General features: G+C 40.3%; 1 protein-coding gene across 1 annotated transcript; it reads right to left on the bottom strand.

Annotated features, from left to right (window-relative positions):
* Positions 1-15,665: 15,665 nt before the first annotated feature.
* CETN1 (centrin 1) lies at positions 15,666-16,626 on the bottom strand. The gene has a single exon (XM_006727786.3). It carries the CDS (start codon positions 16,267-16,269, stop codon positions 15,751-15,753), a length of 519 nt encoding a protein of 172 aa, XP_006727849.1. The 5' UTR covers positions 16,270-16,626; the 3' UTR covers positions 15,666-15,750.
* Between the last annotated feature and the right edge of the window lie 5,015 nt (positions 16,627-21,641).

Here is a 21,641-nt window from a genome sequence, read left to right as displayed (position 1 = left end):
TAATACCCTCCAGTTCCATCCATGTCGTTGCAAATGGCAAGATCTCATTCCTTTTGATGGCTGCATAATATTCCATTGTATATATATACACCACATCTTCTTTATCCATTCATCTGTCGATGGACATCTTGGCTCTTTCCAAGTTTGGCTATTCCACACAGAATTTTTAAAATTGTTTCTTGAAATCATATCTAACTTAGATGACAATAGCACAACCAGGACAGAATCTACTGTAAGAGTTAATTTTGGTCATCCTGCTTTGCTGAGTTCAATCTAATAGCCCCCAAAGCAACATAAACCTGGAAATAAATGTACCCATGTGGGACTATCAGCCTAAGATACTAAGCATGAGAATTACAAAATATCTCAATTAGTGATGCTTGTCTACTAATTGTACAACATCATCTCTGGGTCCTGGCACCAGGAGGCAATGACTAAAAGCTTGTTGACCATCTAGAGTCAGGCAAGCCAGGTAGATTTGAGACAGGGAGTAATCCAGATACTCTGATGATACACAAGAGGCTATTGGGGAGGATCACCAACTGTCCTGGTTTGCTTGGGACTGTCCTGGTTTTAGTACTAAAAACCTTCAGCTTGAGGAACGCTGAGTCCATGTCAACTGGGACAGTTGGTTACCCTACAATCAGGATCAACTGAAAAATACAGATTCTGATTCCTCATGATAGTTTCCTTAAGAGGTATTACTCGAAGGTGACTCAAGCTACTATAACTCTTTGACAGTTATTTTGAGTTTTGTAAAACTCAAAACCTTCTCTAACTGGCATGTGGTAACTTCACTGATGCACTAACTCGTCAAGAAGTCCTAAGAAAAACCCTACACTGCCTATATTCTCTTAACCTCAAAGCTTGCAAAACTGCTTGATCTAATCAGTTCCTCAGGTGTAAAATCATGTGCTCTAGCATATTTGTAGAAATAACAAGCCTTTCTTTCCACTGGTTTCCTCAGGTTTCTGGGTGTATTTCTAAACACTTTGCTAGCCTTCTCCTCTGTAAACTGCAAGCCCCTAGTTCTAGCCGCTTACAGGAGGAATATGCACATACGGCTCTTGTACCAGTGGCCATTTCTGATCTCTGTATCTGCTAAGTGAGGAAATGGTTGAGAACAATTTAACTTTTTGCAGCAAGTCTAACTTGCTCAAACTTTTGGCTGAAATACAGAAACTCGATATGCCATAAAACTGCCTGGTTCTTGAACCAGATAAACTCCTTTTATTAGTGAGAAACATCAGATAGGTACTGATTTATATATCCTTTATGTAAGTACAGGAAATACTTAGCCAATATAACATATTTATAATTTATGAGAGATTTTAGAAAAAAAAACTGGCAAGTGGATTGCTTTGAATTTTGGTGGGAAAGGCGAATGCTTCTGAAGCAAATAAAAAAAAAAAGATCCAACTGCTGAGTACAGTAAAAGCATGCAAATGATAATAGACCAAACAACAGTTTGCTAAGAGGAATAGATTAAACCAGTCACCAAAATTAAGATTTTCCTATGTGATGTGATATTAAGGGAAATAGTTTGGTTAATACTTATGATATAAATCATTATTAATTTTTATGATTATGGCAGTCACTGACATTTTGGTGCTAAAAGTAAATAATTTAAATAATTGGAAAGTCAACTTTTTTGAAAGTTTTAAAAAATTTACTTAAGCTTCTTAAGTCACCATCACCTGAGAAAACAAATGAGAGCTGCCTTTACTGGGTACACAGTGCCAGGCCCCCTGTTAGACATTTTACATAGAATTTCATTTAATCCTTTCAACCCTATGATATGAGTATCACCCAACCCCATTTTATACACAAGGATCACAGAAGTTAAGTGATTTGCCCAGTGTCACAAAAATCTCTTTGTTCTTTCCAATTGCATCATGTAATTACCTTAGAAACAAAACCAAATCACTTAAAGACACGTAAATATACCATTCTGGTAAAGATATTATTTTGCTTCTCTCTGTGTAATTTCATTGTATGTTGCTAATTAAAAGTGAAGTTAAATAAGAAACCTGATATAGCATTATAAGATCTATAATGATGCTTTTTGTGTATTGTAGAGGTATTTGTACCTTTAGTGCTTGTTGAATAGTACTCGGTAATTCTATTCATTTTGCTAATTTGCTCATATTTCAATTTCTGAAATAGTTGCCAAAAGCTGTTAAAAGGGAACAATGGGCATATTTTTAAAGTTTAATAAATCAAAACAACATGGGCACATGCTAAAGATTAATTTGGGATCATTTACATAAATGGCATTCTGGAAAAAAAAAAAAAGGAGGTGTTTTTTTTAAGTGCAGAAAAAGGAATGCAACCTATTTCTTCCAAGGGCATGTGAGTGGATCTCATATTCTCACACATGGCTTTGTTTTCAAATTCTTGAAAGTGCAGAAATTCTTTTAATTTAAAGGTGAGCCCATGGAAAATCTGGAACAGCTGTAGAACACCGTAGAGGAACGCAGAGCACCAGCCACTTTCTCAGCTCACAACACCACCCCAGGGAGGTCTGAGCCTCCGCTCACCACTGTTCTAAGTTATCAAAGACAGGCACCTCTCACCTCTTTCCCCATTGCTACGAACAAGATGCTTCCATGGAATTCATTGTCTCATTAACTGACCCTGACTAAAGGCTATTGAGTACAGAGAGAAACGTGACAACTCTTTGGACTCAAGAGGGACTCCATGCTGTCCAAGGAAGAAGGCTCAGGGAGAGTTTAAGTTTAGCTGACTAGATAGTAAAACTTGGAAAACAGCCATATCTCAAAATGCTATCTGAGGGACCTGGCAAAACATACCACCGTGACTTTCTTCAAGGTCACTCAAAGTTTAAGTGATTTTTACTATCCCACATTCCAATGTGTCCTTCTCCATCAATGCATTTCCCATGGTAGTTCATCATTCTATATTTATGACATTTTTATTAGGTAACAGCATCTCATCTCTCTGAGTAATTGTGCTGCTGCCTATTTCTGGAAACTTCTATCAGCCACAGTCTGGGACTGAGGGGTGTCATCCATGTTGAGGGAGGAGTTTGAAAATCTTGTTCTCGAATGAGACAGGTAAAAAATGGTCTTATTAGGATTTCTGTTTTCAATGTCCAAAGAAGAGTCCCTGGGAAAGAAAAACAGATAACACAGCACTGGTAAGATCTGTACATCGGAAGTAGGCTAAGCTAGAGTAATCAGCTTAATCTAGCCATAAAAATAGTGTACGGAGCTCTTTGTTTCATTAACATTGGTTAACCAGGGCCCATCAGGAACGTGGATTGACTTCAGGGGGCTCCTCCACGGCTTCCACCAATGCTGAGTTCCGCAAAGCTGTGCTGAGAATGCCATGAACTGCCCGAGCTTTCACACACACACGCCCCTGTCACGGTGATTCATTTTCTGCCTGGCTCTTTTTCCCCCAATGCTTTTGTAGGGATGGGCTGTCTGCCGGCATTGAGCCTCCTGGCTGTTTCGATACAGACAGGAAATGGGTTGGTGTAGCCCAGGAGGTCACCTGAACTTTGTTGGCAGCCTCTGAAGTAGCCACCAGCATTCCCACGTTCCTTGGCGAGGACAGGGAGTGGCTTTGTTCTGCCTTCCAAGAGGCTGGACATCCACTGAGTTTGTCCTGCCTGATCTGAGAGGGGCTTTCTCTGGCTTTCCAGAGAGGTGGGCTGGAGCAGCCAGAAGAGGAACGGCTCTGTCCTAAGGGATATCATCCCTCACCTGTCACTCGTGTGCGCTCCAATGCTGCCCTCTGGAGGCATTTATGCCACGGGCTGGAAGCCCGCCCTATTAGTCCCAAGATAGTCTCCACCTGGAGCTGGGAAACCCAACGGCCGTTAGGTCTTCGGAGAAGCAGGTGCTACCAGGTGTGAAAGGAGCAGTGGCCGTTTGGCTCCAGGTAAATTGCTGTCATGAAGCAATCGTGGACCTGCAGTAGAAAGAACACCCAGGTTTCCAAAAGAAGCTAGAAATACAGATTCTTGCCTGAAATTCCTGACTTTTCAAACTTGGCAGCCTCACTCAGTTAAAAAACAAAAAGCAAAACAGAAAAACATTGTAATGGCAGGACCACGGGTAGCGTATCCAATGTCTTGTGCAAATTAGAAAAGAAAAGCACCCCTCTGGGCAGATAGAGCAGGGAAAAAACCCCAGGGCCAAAGTGCCAAGTAAAAAGGTGCCCCTGAGCAGTTGCTCCCTGTGCTCCTGGCTTAATGAGTGAGTCCTGGCTGGGTTTCCGCGTCCACCCGCCGGCTGGCTGGGCGCTTCAGGGAGGTACAGCCCGCACAGCAGCACGCAGCTCTCAGGCTCCTGCCAAGTGCGTCTGTCCAAGCCAGATCCTGGCCCTGGGCCTCAGGTTCACGAGCTCTGGATGATGGAAGAGGGAGCTGGAGAGCAGGGGTCCCCCAAACCTCCCCTCAGTCATCCTAGATGGTGAATGTTGGATCCGGGGACGCCGTTATTTTAGATGGCATTTGTCCCCTAAGGTCAATGCACTCTGTATGTGAGAAGGATGTCCTTCTTTATCTACTTTCTCTTTTTTGGTACACTTCATCTATTATTATTTTTAATGTCTTCCCTTTATTGGTCTACTATGTGTCAGAGCACTTTATATAAATTATTTCTGACAGTATCCTGACAGGGCAACATAATTCCCCCTATTTTACAGACAGAGATACTAAGGGTCAGAGAAGCAATTTATCCCAAAACCAGCTAGGAAATGGCTATGTGCTGGGCTTTGATTCTAGGTCTGTCTCATTAGGAAGCTGTTGCTGTCCTAAGATGATATGATGACTCTGTTGTTTCTACTTGGGATGGTAGAGTCTCTGTCTTTTCTCCCCAAAGTCACCCAAGGAAGGTCTATGTTATTCAAGCATATTCAAGCACTTAGTGCATAGAGATCTTCTATTTGGTACCTTCTCCCTCCCTCTTTCTGTTTCTTAATAAATGCAAGAACAATTCTTTCATAAAGCAAAGAATGTATTTGTGTAATGTTTAACTTTGAAAATCACAACATCACCAGATGTACATATCCCAATGCGTGTTGTTCCTTCAAAATACTGGGTTGCTTTGGTGACTAGAGACTTATTCCAACGATGCGTTCATCAGTCATCACCTTTTCAATGCTTCTCTTTGGGAAGTACCTTACACACCACTCAAAGAAATTAGGCTCATCTTTTCAATGACATCTACTGCTTTAATCCTTAAATTATAATATTCAGCCTTTCTAGCCACTCTCTTATCAGACTTGAGTACAAATAACTAGAAGCTATTTCCAAAAATTAATTAAGCCCAGTCTCAATGGAATTAGATTTGCTTTTTTTTTTTAAGATTTTATTTATTTATTTGACAGAAAGAGACACAGCGAGAGAGCGAACACAAGCAAGGGGAGTGGGAGAGGGAGAAGCAGACTCCCCGCTGAGCAGGGAGCCAGATGAGGGGCTGATACCAGGCTCGATCCCAGGACCCTGGGATCATGACCTGAGCCGAAGGCAGGTCTTAATGACTGAGCCACCCAGGTGCCCCTAGATTTGCTTCTTGAGAATGTTCACAAGAATATACTGGATTTGGGGCCCCTGGGTGGCTCAGTCGGTTAAGCATCTGCCTTCGGCTCAGGTCACGATCCCAGGGTCCTGGGATCGAGCCCGGAGTCAGGCTCCCTGCTCAACGAGAGTCTGCTTCTCCCTCTCCTCCCTGCTCGTGCTCTCTCTTGCTATCTCTGTCTCTCTCTCTCTCTCTCAAATAAATAAATAAAATCTTAAAAAAAAAGAATATGCTGGATGTTTTAAGACTGTCTCCTAAACAGGGGTTCCCAAACTATTCTGAGCTCAGCAGCACCATTGATTAGGTGTATGACCTTTAAAAGAGACACCATGCATTGGACTGGAAAGGTCCTGACAAGCTGATTAAACTAAATAAAGAGTTAGGTTGGTAGACTCTGTAAGTTTTGAGTTTGGACTCAGGAGCCAGACAGACTGGGTTCAAATCTTCCCTTTGCCTCTTACTAGGTATGTAAGCTTGCACAATTTACTTTATCTCTTCATGTCTCAGTTTCCTCTTTTGTAAAATGAAGATGATAATGGAATATGTAGGGGTTCCTAGAACAGTGGGTGATATGGAGTCAGTGCTATTTAAGTGCTGGCTACTCTTGAAATCACACATATCACTGTACAGCATCACCCTGAATTATCAACGTGTTAGGCAAAATCAGTAATAAGGCAGACATGTTTTCTATAAGTAGTCATCATCAACTGCGGTAATAAAATGTTCTTATATAGGAAAAGCAATTTTGTTTAGTTGTTAAAATCAAAATGAAATCAGCCTGTGAAAAGATTCTCTACATTCCATTTCATTTTATATTCAAGGAATTCATATGTAAATGGAGATGCCTGATACAGCATTACAACATCAATAGCTTGAAACACCTGTGGCATCTTGGCAACACATTCATTCAACCCATGCCTCTGCAAATTTATGATAGGAACGTATTTTTGGAGGTAGTGCAGGCCATCTTTGGGCAGGATTGGTTGTTAAAAAGTCTCCCTGACACTAAGTTGAAATCTCTTTCCCTTATCATTTCATCTCCCTGAAACCCTTAGAGCCTTATGGAACAAATCCCATTACTTTGGAGGTCATATGCCTTGAGAAGAAACAGGTTTAGTTCTTTTAAACCATTTCTCTTAAGATGTGGTTTTGTATCCCCTCACCCTACTTATCTCACTCTTCTCAACAGGCCTTGATTTCTCCAATTCTTTTTAAGATGTAATACCCAGAAGTGAGCATAGTCCTTTAGGTCATAGAAATGGGTCTCCCTCCTTGTTTGGTGAATCACACTTTTATGAATGTAGTCTAGGAGTACATTCATTTTTATTTTCATTTAGTTCTTATTTTGACAGCATATTGCACACTTACTAAAGTGCCAAAAGAAAAGAACTGTTAGCTCAGATTCCTATATCCAGTGAAGATATTCTTTGGGATTGAAGGGAGAAATGAAGTTATTCTTAGAGGCAAAAAAGTGAGAGAATTGTGCAGCAGATGTACACAAAAGAATGGCTAGGGATGTTCTCAAACAAAGAAGGAACCATGGAATATCCAGAAGAAAGAAAGAATATAGTAAGCAAAAATATGGTAAATACAATAAGCTTTCTTTCTCTTCTTGAGTTTCCTAAGTTATTTGATGGATAAAGCAAAACCTATAACACTGATCTGATTCTAAATGTATGTAGAAAAAATATTTAAGACAATTATTTTAGGTGCTCCTGGATGGCTCAGTCGGTTAAGTGTCCGACTCTTGATTTTGGCTCAGGTTATGATCTCAGAGTTGTGAGATCGAGCCTCACATTGGGCTCCATGCTGGATGGGGAGCCTGCTTAAGATTCTCTCTCCCCCTCTCTCTGCCTCTCTCCTCCCCATCCCCCTTGAACTCTCTCTTTCTCTCTTGAAGAGAGACAATTATTATATACATGAGATAAAGTAAAGAGATGTAAAGAGAGAAAAGGTTTTCATACTTCACTTGAACTGGTAAAATGATGACACCAGGGTACTGTGATCAACTATATATGTATAATGTCACACCTCCAGCAACCACTAAAAAAGCCCAGCAAAGAAATATACTTTAAGACACTATAGATAAATCAAAATGGAATGATAAAAAATGTTTATGTAGCCAATATGAAGGCAGGAAAAAGAAAACAGGGAAACACAAAAGCCAAAGAGAACACAAAAAATAAAATAGTAGATTAAGCCCGTATCTATCAATATTTACATTAAAAACAAATTGCCTAAATATACCAATTAAAAGACAGATATTGACAGAGTGGATTAAAAACATGACCAAATATATGCTGTCCACAAGAAATTCAGTCCAAATGCGATGATAGAGGCAAGTTAAAAAGTAAAAGGATGGAAAGGGATGCATCATGCAAACATTAATGAAAGGAAGCAGAAGTGCTATATTTATATCAGATAACTTAGACTTCAGAGCAAAAAAAATTACCAGAGACTGAGAGAACCATTATATAAAAGTAAAAGGGCCATTCCACCAAGAAGTCATAGCAATCCTACATGTCTGCGTACCCAAACAACAGAGCTGCAAAATATGTGAAGCAAAAACTAATAGAACTGAAAGGACAAATAGACAAATCCACAATTAAAATTGGAGACATCAACATCCCTCTCTCCACAATTGATAGAATAACTAGACAGAAAATCATCAGTGTTATAGAAAAACTCATCATCACCAACAACCAAGAGGATCTAATCATCATTTAAATAATAGGCATGCTGAAGACCCTAATGGAAAAAGTGGACAATATAAAGGAGTGATGTGTTTGTAGGCAGAGAAATGGAAACTCTAGGAAAGAATTGAAAAGAAATTAGAAATCAAAAACACTGGAACAGAAATGAAGAATGCCTTTCCTGGGTGCATTAACAGACTGGTTGTAGCCAAGGAAAGAATTAGTAAGCCTAAAGATATGTCAATAGAAACTTCCAACACTGAAAAATAAAAAGAAAAAATAATGAAAAAGATAGAACAGAATGTGTAAGAACTGTGGGACAATTACAAAAGGTATAACATACATGTAAGGGGAATGCCAGGAGAAGAGAGAGAAAGGAGGGGTGCCTGGGCAGCTCAGTTGGTTAAGTACCTTTGGCTCAGGTCATGATCCTAGGGTCCTGGGATGGAGCTCCACATTGAGCCCTGCATTTCCTCGGGGCTCCCTGCTCAGCGGGGAGTCTGCTTATCCCTCTCTTTCCCTCTGCCCCTCCCCCCAGCTCATGCTCCCTCAAGCTCTCTATCTCTCTCAAATAAATAAATAAAATCCTAAAAAAAAAGAGAGAAAAAAGAAAAGAAGAAATATTGGAAGTAATAATGGCTGAGAATTTTCCAAAATTAATGACAGATACAAATCACAGATTCAGAAAGCCCAGACAACACCAAAAATCTGCATGTAATTATCACATTCAAACTGCAGAAAATCAAAGACAAAGAGAAATTCCTGAAAGAAGCCAGAGGGGTGGAAAACATCTTACATGTAGAGAAATAAGAATAAGATTTACACTGACTTCTCTTCAGAAAGCATGCAAGCAAGAAAATGGAGTGAAATATTTAAAGTGTTAAAAAAAAACCCACTAACCTAGATTTCTGGATTCAGTGAAACCACATTTCAAAAGCAGAGAAGAAATAAAGACTCTCTCAGACAAGCAAAAATTGAAGGAATTAGCAGACCTGTCACCAATATACCTGTCTTGTAAGAAAGAAGTTCTTCAAGAGAGAAGGAAAATTATTTAGGTCAAAAACTCAGATCTACATAAAGAAAAGAAGAGCATTGGAGAACGAATAAATGACGGTAAATAAAATATTTTATTTTTCTTATGTTAATTGATCTGATAGGTAATAACTTATTCAAAATAACAACAGCAACAATGCATTGAGTGATTGTAGTGTATGGATAAGTGAAATGTTAAGGATGACAGGAATGTTATAAGGGAAGAGAAGGACAAGTTGGGAATAAAATATTTGCAATATCTGTGAAGCAGTATAGCGTTATTTGAAAATGGTCTTGAATTTGTCATAAGCGTATATTGTAAAGTCTAGGATAATCACTAAATTTAAAAAGAACATGAGTATAATTGATACACTAATATGGAAGATAAAATGGAATCATAAAATTCTCAATTAAAACCAGAGAAGGCAGAAAAAGAAGGGAAGAAAAAGAATGAATGAACGAACAGGGGCAATGAATAGAAAATAGTAACACATGTAGGAGATACTAATCCAACTAAACCAATAATCACTTTAAAAGTGAGTGTTCTAAATATACCAATTAACAGAGACTGGCAAGAGTGGATAGAAAAACAATATCCAACTATATGCTGTCTATAAAAAAACCCCACTTTAAAAATAAAGACACAGATTAAAAGTAAAGAGATGCAGAAATATATACCATGCTAACACTATCAAAAGAAAGTGGGAGTAGCTATATTAATTTCAGACAAGACAAGGAAAATGATCACGGATAAAGAGGGACATTACATAATGATAAAAGGACAATTTCTAAGAAGGCATGAAAATTCTTACTATGTATGTGCCTAAAAATAGAACATCAAAATAATGTGAGGCAAAAACTGATAGAACTGCAAGGGGAGACAGATGAATCCACTATTATAGTTGGAGACTGGCACCCCTCTATTAGAAACGGACAGATCCAGGAGGCAGAAAATCAGTAAGGACATAGTTGAACTCAACAGCGCCATCAATCTACTGGGTGTAATTGACATCTACAGAATACTTCATTTGACAGTAAGAAATTATACATTCTTCTCAAACTCAAACAGAACATACACTAAGATAGATTATATTAAGGGCCATAAAACACAGCACATTAAAATAATAGATCTCATATAAAGTATGCTCTCATACCACAGTGCACGAACAATGAATCATGGAACACTTCATCTAGAACTAATGATGTAATGTATGGGGATTAACATAAGAATAAAAAAAATAAAAAATAAAAAAGAGAATTAAATTAGAAAAAAAGAAGAGAAGCATAGCTGGAAAATCACAAAATAGTTGAGATTAAATAATAGACTTCTAAATAGCAGATGGGCCAAAGAATTCTCAAGAAAAATTAAAACATATCTGGAACTAAATAAAAATGCAATTGCAACCTATCAAAATGAGGGGGATAAGACCAGAGCAATGCTTAGAGAGAAATTTATGGCATCCAATGCATATTATTAGAAAAGAAGAAAGATTTAAAAACAATAATATAATCTGTTGCTTTAGGAAACTAGAAAAAGAAGGGGTATGTCTGGGATCAGGCACAAGCAGGGCCAAAGGGCCCAAGTAGGCTGCACGAGAAGGAAGTCCCCCATGTCATCCACCAAGTTGCACCAGAGCCTTTCCCTCAGCTCCTACCTATGACCACATGGGAATAAAGAAAAATAAATAAAGAAAAAAAGACTGAATTTGGTTCAAGGATAGGTCAGCTTGGTATAATGAACTATGATACAATGCAGCACTACTCAAAGGTGGATCAGAAAGATATCAGTGAGAAGGGAGGTCCTCCCAAAGGATAGAATTTCTGGTAGTGCACTTGGTCTTCCATTTTGTGTAGAAAGAGAAGTGGCCTAGGATTAGAATATATGTGGATTCACAGAATGGTGACCAACCAGTTCGGTGATTTTTTAGTGCCCTGGAAAAGGAAACATCAGGGCTAAATATCACTCACCTGAGAGTGCCAATCATAGAAGAGACACCAAACAACCAAGAAGACAGGATGACTTGGTCAGTTGACATCAGTCTGCCTCTGTCTTGGCTGCCCGAGTGCTGGCACAATAGGCACATGAAAGGAGTAGTCATTGTGGCAGAGATGGAAACTATGCACAAGCCCAACAGCATAGCTGCTGAACAAATGCAGAACAGCACTGCTCGCAAGGAGATGAATTGGCCTCTTAATGTTAAGTACTCTAATTTGATCCCTTCTACTCTGGAAAGACCAGTGACTCATCTTGATTGGACTGGACACATATTTCGGTCATGAGTTTGCCTTTGCCTGCAGAGCTTCAGCCAACACCATATCTGGGTATTTATCCTCCCAACATGGGATCCAACATAATATTACATTGGACCAAGGGACCCACTCCACAGGAAAGGAGGTGCAGTGACCAGTGATGATGATCAGCAGTGCAGGAGTAGGCATATAGCCACAGAATCTAGTGGTCCAGAATGGAGTTGTTGAAAGCTTCTACAAGCTTTATTGCTGATAGAACAAAGGAAAAGTCTGTTGAAGATGCCTTTGAGGGGCCAGCTTGGACATTATAACCAATGAAGATGGAGTACCATCTTCCAGGATGCAGCATATGCTCTAAATAAATGACCCATTATATGCTGTGATATCTCTTAAGCAGAATGCATGGGTCCAATAAACCAAGGGTAGAAATAGCTCTCACCTTAATTCCCATTCATTTGCTCTTTAATTTGTGCTTCCCATCCCCACAACCTTGGATAATGTGTATTTAGAGATCTTGGTTTCGATAGGAGGCAGCTTCCACCAGTGGGCACAGCAACAAAACTATTAAATTTCTGTGTGCCACCCAATCATGGTAGGTTCCTCATGCCAAGAGAGCAATAGTCAAGTAAAGGAATTGCCATCCATACATAAGTAAGGGATCTTGGTCATCAAGCTGCAGGAAGAATATGGAAAGAATATGTTTGGTACCCAGGTATTGCACTTGGTGCCCTTTCATTTATTTGTTGAGGGTGAGGGGAATCTAGATTGGATAGGAGGGAGCTAAGTACTATCTGTGGCCTCGATATCAGCTTCTGCATCAGGAGCTGTAGTTTGCCCCTCTAATCTTCCTTTTGTAAGATTCTCTCAGGAAGAGAGATCCATCTGACTTTTGAATTTGCTTCTCACAGAACTTACAGAAGGCTAGTGGATTTAAGTGGTGTAAGGGGTAGACTGCAGTGGAAGCTGTGGGGCACTGCCTACATCTCCCCTCTGGCCTTGCACTTCGGAACTGAAGTCCTCATCCCTCCAGGTGCTGAGAGTGCTGACAGCTAGTAGTTTGCAACTGAATTCTCCCTCCCAGTGGTTACCCTCGACCGAGGAGGGTCACCTTGCTCAGGGTCATACCACTCTCTTGGGGAAATGGACTGTCAATTAGTGAAAAGTTTTAAAAGCCCAACTTTCTTGTCCCAATTTGAGGCATCTCTGCAGGGTCATCCTCACTCCAGAACTCCTTATGGGATCATCTGAGTCCTTTGTTGTGACTGCATCACAGCCCAACTCCTCCCTCTGCCCAGTCCTGGTTTCTTCCTTCCTCCATACACCTCCATACATGAGAATACACTTGAATAAACTTCCTGCACATAAATCTCAGACTCGAAGTCTACTTCCCATGAAAACTAACCTGCAACAATCTAAAGAGTTGGAACTATTCCTTCCAATATTTTCTTAAACATAACTAAGATGTCTTTAAGGGGGGCGGGGGGACCTTTTACTGTTCTCTGCTTATTTAGGGCATTCACTTTCTTGATATATTTGTTTTAAGATTTATTTATTTATTTATTTATTTATTTATTTATTTATTTATTAGAGGAGGGGCAGGGGCAGAGGGAGAGGGAGAGAATCCTCAAGCAGACTCCCCACTGAGCAGGGACCCCTATGTGGGACTTGATCCCAGGACCCAGAGATCACAACCTGAGCTGAAATCAAGAGTCAGATGCTTAACCAACTGAGCCACCCAGGTGCCCCACTTTCTTGATATTATTACAACTTTAATACAGTCATATTTTCATCCTTGGCTCTAAGCTCTGCTTTTCATGTTACATTTGTCATTAGAAAGAAAGGGCTTATCCATGCGGTCTCTAAACAGTTCACATGGGTTTCTTTGGTCTGCTTCCTGCTTCTTTATTGGGGCCATTTGTGATAGCCCAGTGGAAATTATTTTCTTAGTTCTTCCCAACATATACAGCTGTGTTCCCCCATCTGCAAAAAGATATCTATAAGTTTTCTTTGAATTTCTTGTGTTTTACCTTTGTAAAGACTAGGCCGTATGTAAAGACTAAGACCCAGCCAGACATATATGATTAACTTCTCTTAAAATTCAAATTCAAATATCAGTCTGGGCCTGCTCTTATCATCGCCCTTTCCCATCTTTCCCCTCATCCTCTAAAGTATGAACCAGTTGAGAAGCAAGACTAATAGTTCATTGTGAAATTCTTCCTTAGCAGTAAATGAGATTCAGAAATATTCTAGAACTCCCTTCCCTTGTGTGGGATGGATTGTGCCCTCAGGGCAACCCTTTATGTATTGGGCTACAGCCTCCACAGTTGACCCCAGGGCATTTGGGCAGCCTGACTGCTGGGCTTCAGCCCAGGTTCCTGGTTTTCACTTCTATCCTCTGTTGGGACAGGAGCCGAGATTGAACCTAGTCCAATTGGCTGAGGCTCTGACCCTTTTGCGTAGTTTCTGCCAACTTTTTTTGTTTCTGGTATTTCTACCTTGATCCATATGTAGATCCTTGGGCCAAGATTCTGGTCAACAGGATGCCAGGAAGTCTTGCTTCCCAGAATGCCATACTCTTCCCCTTGCCCTCAGATCAGGCCCTTCAGACTGATGCTGGCCCAAACTGCAGCTGTATCCTCTACAACTGCACCTGTATCCACACTAAGACCCTGAACCTGAACTGTTAGCATTTGCAGCCTGGTTGAATTCCCCTGCCCTGTGCCAGCCACCTCAGCAAAATTCTTTCTCACAGCGAATGCCCACATACCCATCACTTCAGCTAGTACTACTGCTTTGACAAATTAGTCCCTGTTAATGAGAATTAAGCTCAGAGTAGTAGTTTCCCTGATTAGATCCACCACCCTCTGAAGGGTAAAATTGCTGGCAAAGCAAGTGAAAAATTTTCCAGAATTTCAGCATTATCTTAATGGGACTTTGTATGAAGATTTAATTTAGGTTTAGTTGTGACCAAAATATCTTGCCTGTTTAATAGTTTTGTTGCCTATTATCAAAACATTAGTCTAGGCTCCATCTTAGCAGATAGATTATATTATCGTCCCATAATTATATTATTTAAATGTTCTCTAATTTCAGATTTATAGATATTCAAAAGGGTAGCTTTCTTATTTCAAAATAAGAAAGGCTTAATTTAGAACAGAGAACAAGTAATATCAACACACACAGAAGCCACAGTGAAATAGTGTCCTGGGATTATAAAATAGAGAATCACTTACATGCCAAATGCTCTGGCATCAACTATACACCAGAGGGGGAAAATCAAGTATTAAGAACTAAGATATTCTAAGAATTAGCATGTAGATACTGGCTTGTAATAAAGCAATAATAAAATGAAGGTTATTATAATACAGTGTAACTAAAATGCTAGCTGATCTTTCCAAGGACAGATAAGTAGCTTAAAATGAATTCTATTTTTTACAGTTTCCTAAATGAAGATCTACATTTGTAAGATATTTACTCAAAATCATTTTTAGCTTAATCTCTTAAGCAAATTATTCTTTGGTTGGGCCAATATTAAATTAAATTTTATTTTGTAGCCCTGGTATACATCTGGCCCTGGATAATATACAGTGGATGAGTTATACACAAAAGAAGAATCATTTGTATGGATGTAGTCAGAGAATAGACAACACTGCAAAATTTACCGCCACCCAACTACAAGCTTATACTTTAGAACAGCACCTTTCCTGAGCCTAGTAAGTGTAAGTGGCTGCACTGTCCTCCTTCAAACCAATATTTGGTTAAATGAAAAGTAATGGCTAGGATGACCCGCTGGCCAATTCCACCTCATCATGCTAAAATAATGACTTGAATTTAAGGAATAATATGTGAAGCAAGATAATATAAGACCACCAAAGAAGTGACAAGGGAATCGCATGGCTGTTTGTCCCAAGAAGCCAGCCTACCTTCCTTCAGTTCAATGGTTGTCCACCAAAGCAGGGCAGGTGAGCGAGGGGACTGAAGCATCGGGTCTTTATTCAACCTAATGTACTCCAGGTCTGCTTTTGAGAATTAAAAACCAAAACTCACATTAAAAACATCTTTAAAATTCTATAATTGAGCCAGAGATCTGGAAATAGAAATATCTAAACAAATTGGGGGTAAGAGGATAGTGCTGTCCTCTAACTCAAGGTTTCACAAAATGGAAGCAGGGAACCCAGCAAGTCACTCGACTTCTCTACACATGCCTGCGGAAGAAAGCGACTTTAATACAAGTTGGTCTTTTTCATGATCCGAAGAAATTCTTCCTCGTTCACTTCACCATCTCCATCTCGATCGGCTTCATCTATCATTTCCTGCAGCTCCTCGTCGGTGAGGTTTTCCCCTAACTCGTTGGCCACGCGCTTTAGGTTTTTGAAAGAGATCTTCCCAGTTTCATCATCATCAAAGAGCCTGAAAGCCTTCAGGATTTCTTCTTTGGTGTCTTTCTCGGCCATCTTCTGAGTCATTACAGCCAAAAAGTCATTGAAGCTGATTTTCCCTGTGCCTTCCTTGTCCACCTCGGAGATTATCTTCTTCATCTCTTCCTTCCTGGGTTCAAAGCCCAGCGCTCTCATGGCCACCTTCAGCTCCTTCACGTCGATGGTCCCACTTCCGTCAGCATCGAAGAGGTCAAATGCTTCGCGAACTTCTTGCTTCTGATCTTCAGTGAGTTCAGGCTTAGGGCCCACCTTTCTTTTCTGGCTGGTAGAGGCCACATTTGACTTCTTAAAGCTGGAAGCCATATTCCTTTGTTGGTTGTTACCTTTAACGGTGCACCGCAGCCGCAGTGCTTGCGCGGGGTGACCTCACCTGGAGCGCATGCGCACGGCCTCTCCCCATTCATTTCCAAAGCTTTCCCTCGTGCTCTCCCAGTGAGACCTGCCTCACTAAGCCCGCCATGTCTACGAGATTTTATTGATGTTATAATCCACGGTTCCCTCGATTATCACCCAGTTTACACGAGCTGAGACGTGGGTTGGCAAGAAGTGACTGTAGCCACAGTTGTCTTCCATAATGTTTGCCTCTTGCTGTTCTGTCCAGGCCATTTGCCAGCATCCAGAGGACCAGGTTTATAGGGTTATTTGGAAGTCCTTCTTCTCTCCTCTTCTATACAGATTAAAACAAACAAGCAAAAAAAAAAAAAAAAAACCCTCTTGGAGTTAAAAACAAAACAAAAAGCCTCCTCTTAGTCTGAAGTTACCTAAGGCTAAATTTAGGATAATCAAGATGGAGCTTGATCCCTTGGCATTAAATGTGGGGAAGAAGGAGAGAGAATATTAAGGCACAGCATGTGTTCAACTTGACATAAATGGAAAACAGATAAAATGGAAAAAGTTATGTATAAAATTTGTAGAAGTTTGTCTTCTGACATTACACTCAACAATAATAAAACTTCACTGGCTTATTCAGCATATGCCGAAATATGAAATGTAATATCCAAATGTATGATTTACTTTCAGTGTTTCAATTTTACATACTCAGTGTAATTACACTCGAATAACAGTCTTAATTTCATTCACTAGGCTTTTCGTTTGGAAAGGGGTTGAAATACTACTTTCTGGTATTTTTTTAAAGACTCTAGCAGCATATTATTACTCTCACTGTTTATCATCTAGTTGGGGCTGTGCTGAAATCCCCACTCTCATAGCCCTGCTTTGGCAGTGGAAATGGGAGCGTATGATGCAGTACATGTTGGGACTAAAAATTGCCTCCTGAGAACAAAGGAGCAAGAGAAAAATGGGAGGTTTTTAAGTGAAAAGAAAGGAAAGAGTCATCAAGTAGGCCCATAAAAGGAATTGCTTTTAAAATTGCTGTGTGTTTCTTTAAATATATTTTGAAGATCTGACATTTTAGCATTCTTTTCCCCTGCAAACCTCAACTTATTAGTACTTGATCAGTTACAAAGAAGGCACTTTCAAAAGTTTTTATTGAAGAGTTTTTATATCCCCAGTATCTAGAACAGTGCTTGACACATAGTAGGTAGATTAATAAATATTTGTTGACTAAGTGAATGAGAGTTACTATTGGTTTTAAAATACTTCTGAATTGTCCAAATAAAACCAACAACCTCCCCCCCAGATTAAATTATGCTGGGAGTGTTTTACAAATTCAGTGTTTTGTTTTGTTTTTTTAAATTAGTGAGCAGATATTGTTTACATGATCTGTTTAATAGCTAGATCTTACTACCTGCCCCAATTGATATGTGACATAATGGACAGAGGGCCTGAGTATAGGGTTTCTAAAAGTCAGGGTAACTTACCTCTGGCACCTCCCACCTCTTGCCTCCCAGCACTTGTCACAGTGTCAACCCAAAGTAGACTTGGCAAGTAGACACTGCCATTGCCCATCTTTCAACACTGCAAATCCTCCTGTTTTCTTAACCAGGTCAAAAAGCCTGGGATCTTATCCCAACCCCATGCCTTGTTATCTCTGTGATTCGAGAAAGTCACTTAACCTCCCAGACTCAGTTGAGACATTTGCAGAGTAGACATAATAATATAGCTTCCTAATAGGGCTCCTGTGCATGTTCAGTGAGCTACTCCAGGAATTGTTCCCTAGTGGGGACCAAACAGGGCTGGGTAATTGTTAGTTGAATCTGGATTTTTCCTAGACATTGTGCATTTCTTTTGACATCCGCTCCTCTGCCCAAATTCAAGCCAAGCTATGATGTGTTGGGAAAAATTGAAGGATAGAAGCTGCCTTATATAGAGCTACATTTGGGCCAAGCTGAGCTCAAAGCAAAACGGTTGTCATAGTTTCCAGATGTGTGCAATCAGCAGTCACAACTAGGGGCCACCAAGAGCACCCTTCATAGAAAACAGTGCCCTCAGCCAGAGTCAGCTGTTGGTGGGGAGTTACTTTATATTCATAATCTGTAATCTGATTTAAAAAGGGAAGGGAAACTTACATGGATTGTATGCCTAGCATTGCGCTTGCTCCTTGCATTTGGTCTCATTAAATCCCTGCCATCATTTCCCCACTCTGCAATGAAGAAAAATGAGGCCCAGGAGAGGTCGGTAACATATCCAGTGGTACACAGCCAATAAATGGTGGCTCTGGGATTTTAAACCTTGGCCTGTCTGAGTCCAATGCTGAGGCTTTGTTCACCACAGCATGCTGCCTTCTCTAAAAATTGAGATTATTACCAAGATGTAGTATCACTGGGAATATATGATCCTGCTTTTCTTCCCTAAATGTATCAATAATTAAGCATCTTGCCTAGAAAGATTTAACAGGATTTTCTAGGATCTCAGATGGGGTCTCATTCTGGGGTAAGCCAATGAGAAAAAGAGCAATATGCCTGGTATTTACATTTATTTTTCCATTCTGCCTCATTCCATTCCTTGCTTTCAGCTCGTGGTACAAGGTAGTGAGAAGTAGTCTGGGCAAAGTGCTTTCAGTTGTCATTAGTGAGAGTCTATATAGTGCTTATGAAAATCAGCTTCATTGCCTTCAAGTCACGTTTTAAGTTCTAATGAGACCAACATAAAGTAAATGAGATGTCCTGGAAAATCAATGGATAAGAGTGGTTTGGTTTTGTTTTGCTTTTGCCCTTAAAGCTTTTGTACTATAATGTCCTAGGTAATACGCTAAATCAGTTGTCAATTTTCTGAGAGGGGGAGAGGAGATGCTTGTTTAATGGAATGGTCATGGAAGCTTAACAGCTGGAAGGGGGTAAAAAAAAGAGGTGCCGGAATTCCACAACAGGGTCTGGAGTTAGTCAAGACCAAGAGAAAGGACCCATGCAGCTTGCTTATTCTAATTATTTGGTTTTCCATTTGACCTGCATGGCATGAAAAAAGGTGAAGCTCAGGAGTCTTTTAAAATTTAAGTTGCACTCAGCAAATTCAGCAAATTCCAGGTGCCACCCAAGGCAGAAAACATGCACAATAAAGTTTCTTTATTGCTGCCTATTTACTTTCCAACAAATGCAGACCAGAGAAAATGCAAATGTTTGACACTTGTGCATAAGCAGGACAACTGTGCCAGTGTGGTGGATGGGTGATTCCCAAACCAACAGTAACAGAACTACACTATTTATTCTTGAATACGTGGAGCCATTTACAAGAAATGGCCTCAGCAGCAAGAGTTTTACAATCCCGGTGGTCTCTGAATGAGACTATGAAGTCCAGTCCAGTGACTCAACCCAAGCCTTTTTGGCAAGCCCAGGAATAGAATTAAGTGTCCAGCCAAAGGCTACATAATTGCTCATTTCATGAACCCCAGAAATAAAGAAATACTCCTCTCAGATATAAAATCAGACTGTGTTTTAGAAAAGTTTACCAGAATCTCACACTGCTTCTCAAACTTTCATCCAAATACTCCTAATAGCAAAGGAGGTATAAAGCACTTCTTTGGGATCCAGGGAAACATTTGGAAGAAGCCTACACCAAGCATGAAAGGTCTTTATAATTCCGTATTTTATCTTTAAAAAAAAGGATTTTGCTTTTTGCTTCATAGCACATTTGCCAATTCTATTATGGTTTTAAATGATTGACCATCAAGCAAATTTGATTCCCTCGAAGAAAATGCACTGTACTTATTTTGTGACTTTAAGTATACCCCAAGGACGTGAGCAGGGGAGAGGAGAACCTTATGTGTTTTAGCAAACTTGGATGGAGGATCTAATGTAGAGCTTGAGATGGAAAAAATAAAGATTGACAGTGTTTCCCTTCCGCTCCCAATGAAGATCCACTCCACTTATACATCATTTGGATTTGGAAGAAAAAAAACAGGAGGAGGAAGGAAAAGTGTGGGGAGGAGAGGAAGGAAGATAAATGAATGTCCAGAGCATTTGAACTTGAGAGGTGGAGTGAAATTAAATGCATCCAATGAAAGAATGACTGCCCTCTCTTCCCAGAGCCCAGATCAGTCCAACTTAAGCATTGCTTTGATGGAAACAAGCTGAGAAAAGATACAATCTATGTTGATATAAACTCAAAGCAGAACCTCACGGGATTTATGAGCCAGCAGTCATACTACCCTGCTGTCTGAAGAGGGCCCACAAGTGCGGGCAAATGACAGAAAATGCAGAACCAAGAGGCCTGGAAGTGGCTTGCTTGGATTTTTAAAATATCTCCTAGACTAAGCTATTGATTTACCCTTTGATCCACCTTCTTTTATTCTCCAAGGCCCCTGAGACATCAGCATCTAAACTGGCTCCGAGGCTGTTAACCGAGGAGAATTTTCTGCTTACCAGGGATAGAAAGGTCAAAAGCCCACAGGGGTGTTCGTAACACAAGATGAGCCAAGTGGGCTGCATGTTCAGGGTGTATTTAGGGATTAGCAGTGACCTGGAGAGTTTGTGCCCTTTTAAAAGACATTGAAATTCAAATTTAAAAACAGAACAAATGAAATGACTGCACAGGCCCAAGAAAACAGGTCTTGCGGAAAACAGGTCAGGCAGAACTTGGCCTTTCGACTGCATGTTGTTCATCCAGGCCTTGTACTGGCCACTTCTTCTGCTGGGGTTCATGTACTAAGGATGCTTTTCAGAGAAAAGGACAGAGAGAGGGAAAATTGAATCCTAGCTCAAAGCCCATTCATGCCTAGTTCCTTGAGTACAGCATAAAGATCGTTACTGAAGGACAGACCATGCTATGAGCCAGCCCAGTAGGGGAAAGTGACCTGCTACAGATGGAGTGCTAATCTGTTTGATTTTCTCCCCTGAACCAGCTTGGAGAGGAGGAGCCCTCTCTGCTTGCCGTGTCTCTGTGTCCTTATCCACCAGCACCCCTTTGGCCTAGAGGCCCCTGTGTTTGGCAGTGAGACCCATCCAGGTCCACTTTTAGAGGCCAGCCCTGAGGTCCTGTGCAAGGCACAGTGTGGGAGCAGAATAGCTGGGACTGGGACCCTTTCCCATAGAGGCCACAACAGCCACGTTTTCAGAAGTCTGCTCCCCAACTCATTGGAAATTGGGGAAACTAAATGAAATTGACAGTAGAAGGAAATGTAATGCTTTTGTGAAAAAGACATTTTTCAAAAATTTCGAGTAGTAGATAATAAGAATCAGTTCTATGACTGCAATATACATTTTAAAATAAGCTTCTGAACTCAATTACAGTTGCTCTGCATTTCAAAGTTTAGCAGTGTGTCAGCAAACAAAGCATCAAAG

The sequence above is a fragment of the Leptonychotes weddellii genome, chromosome 13 (genome assembly GCF_054177405.1).
Source record: "Leptonychotes weddellii isolate Sample4059 chromosome 13, ASM5417740v2, whole genome shotgun sequence".
Classification (NCBI taxonomy): domain Eukaryota; kingdom Metazoa; phylum Chordata; class Mammalia; order Carnivora; family Phocidae; genus Leptonychotes; species Leptonychotes weddellii.
Note: the sequence above shows the minus strand (reverse complement) of the source record. Positions and strands in the feature narration are given on the sequence as shown.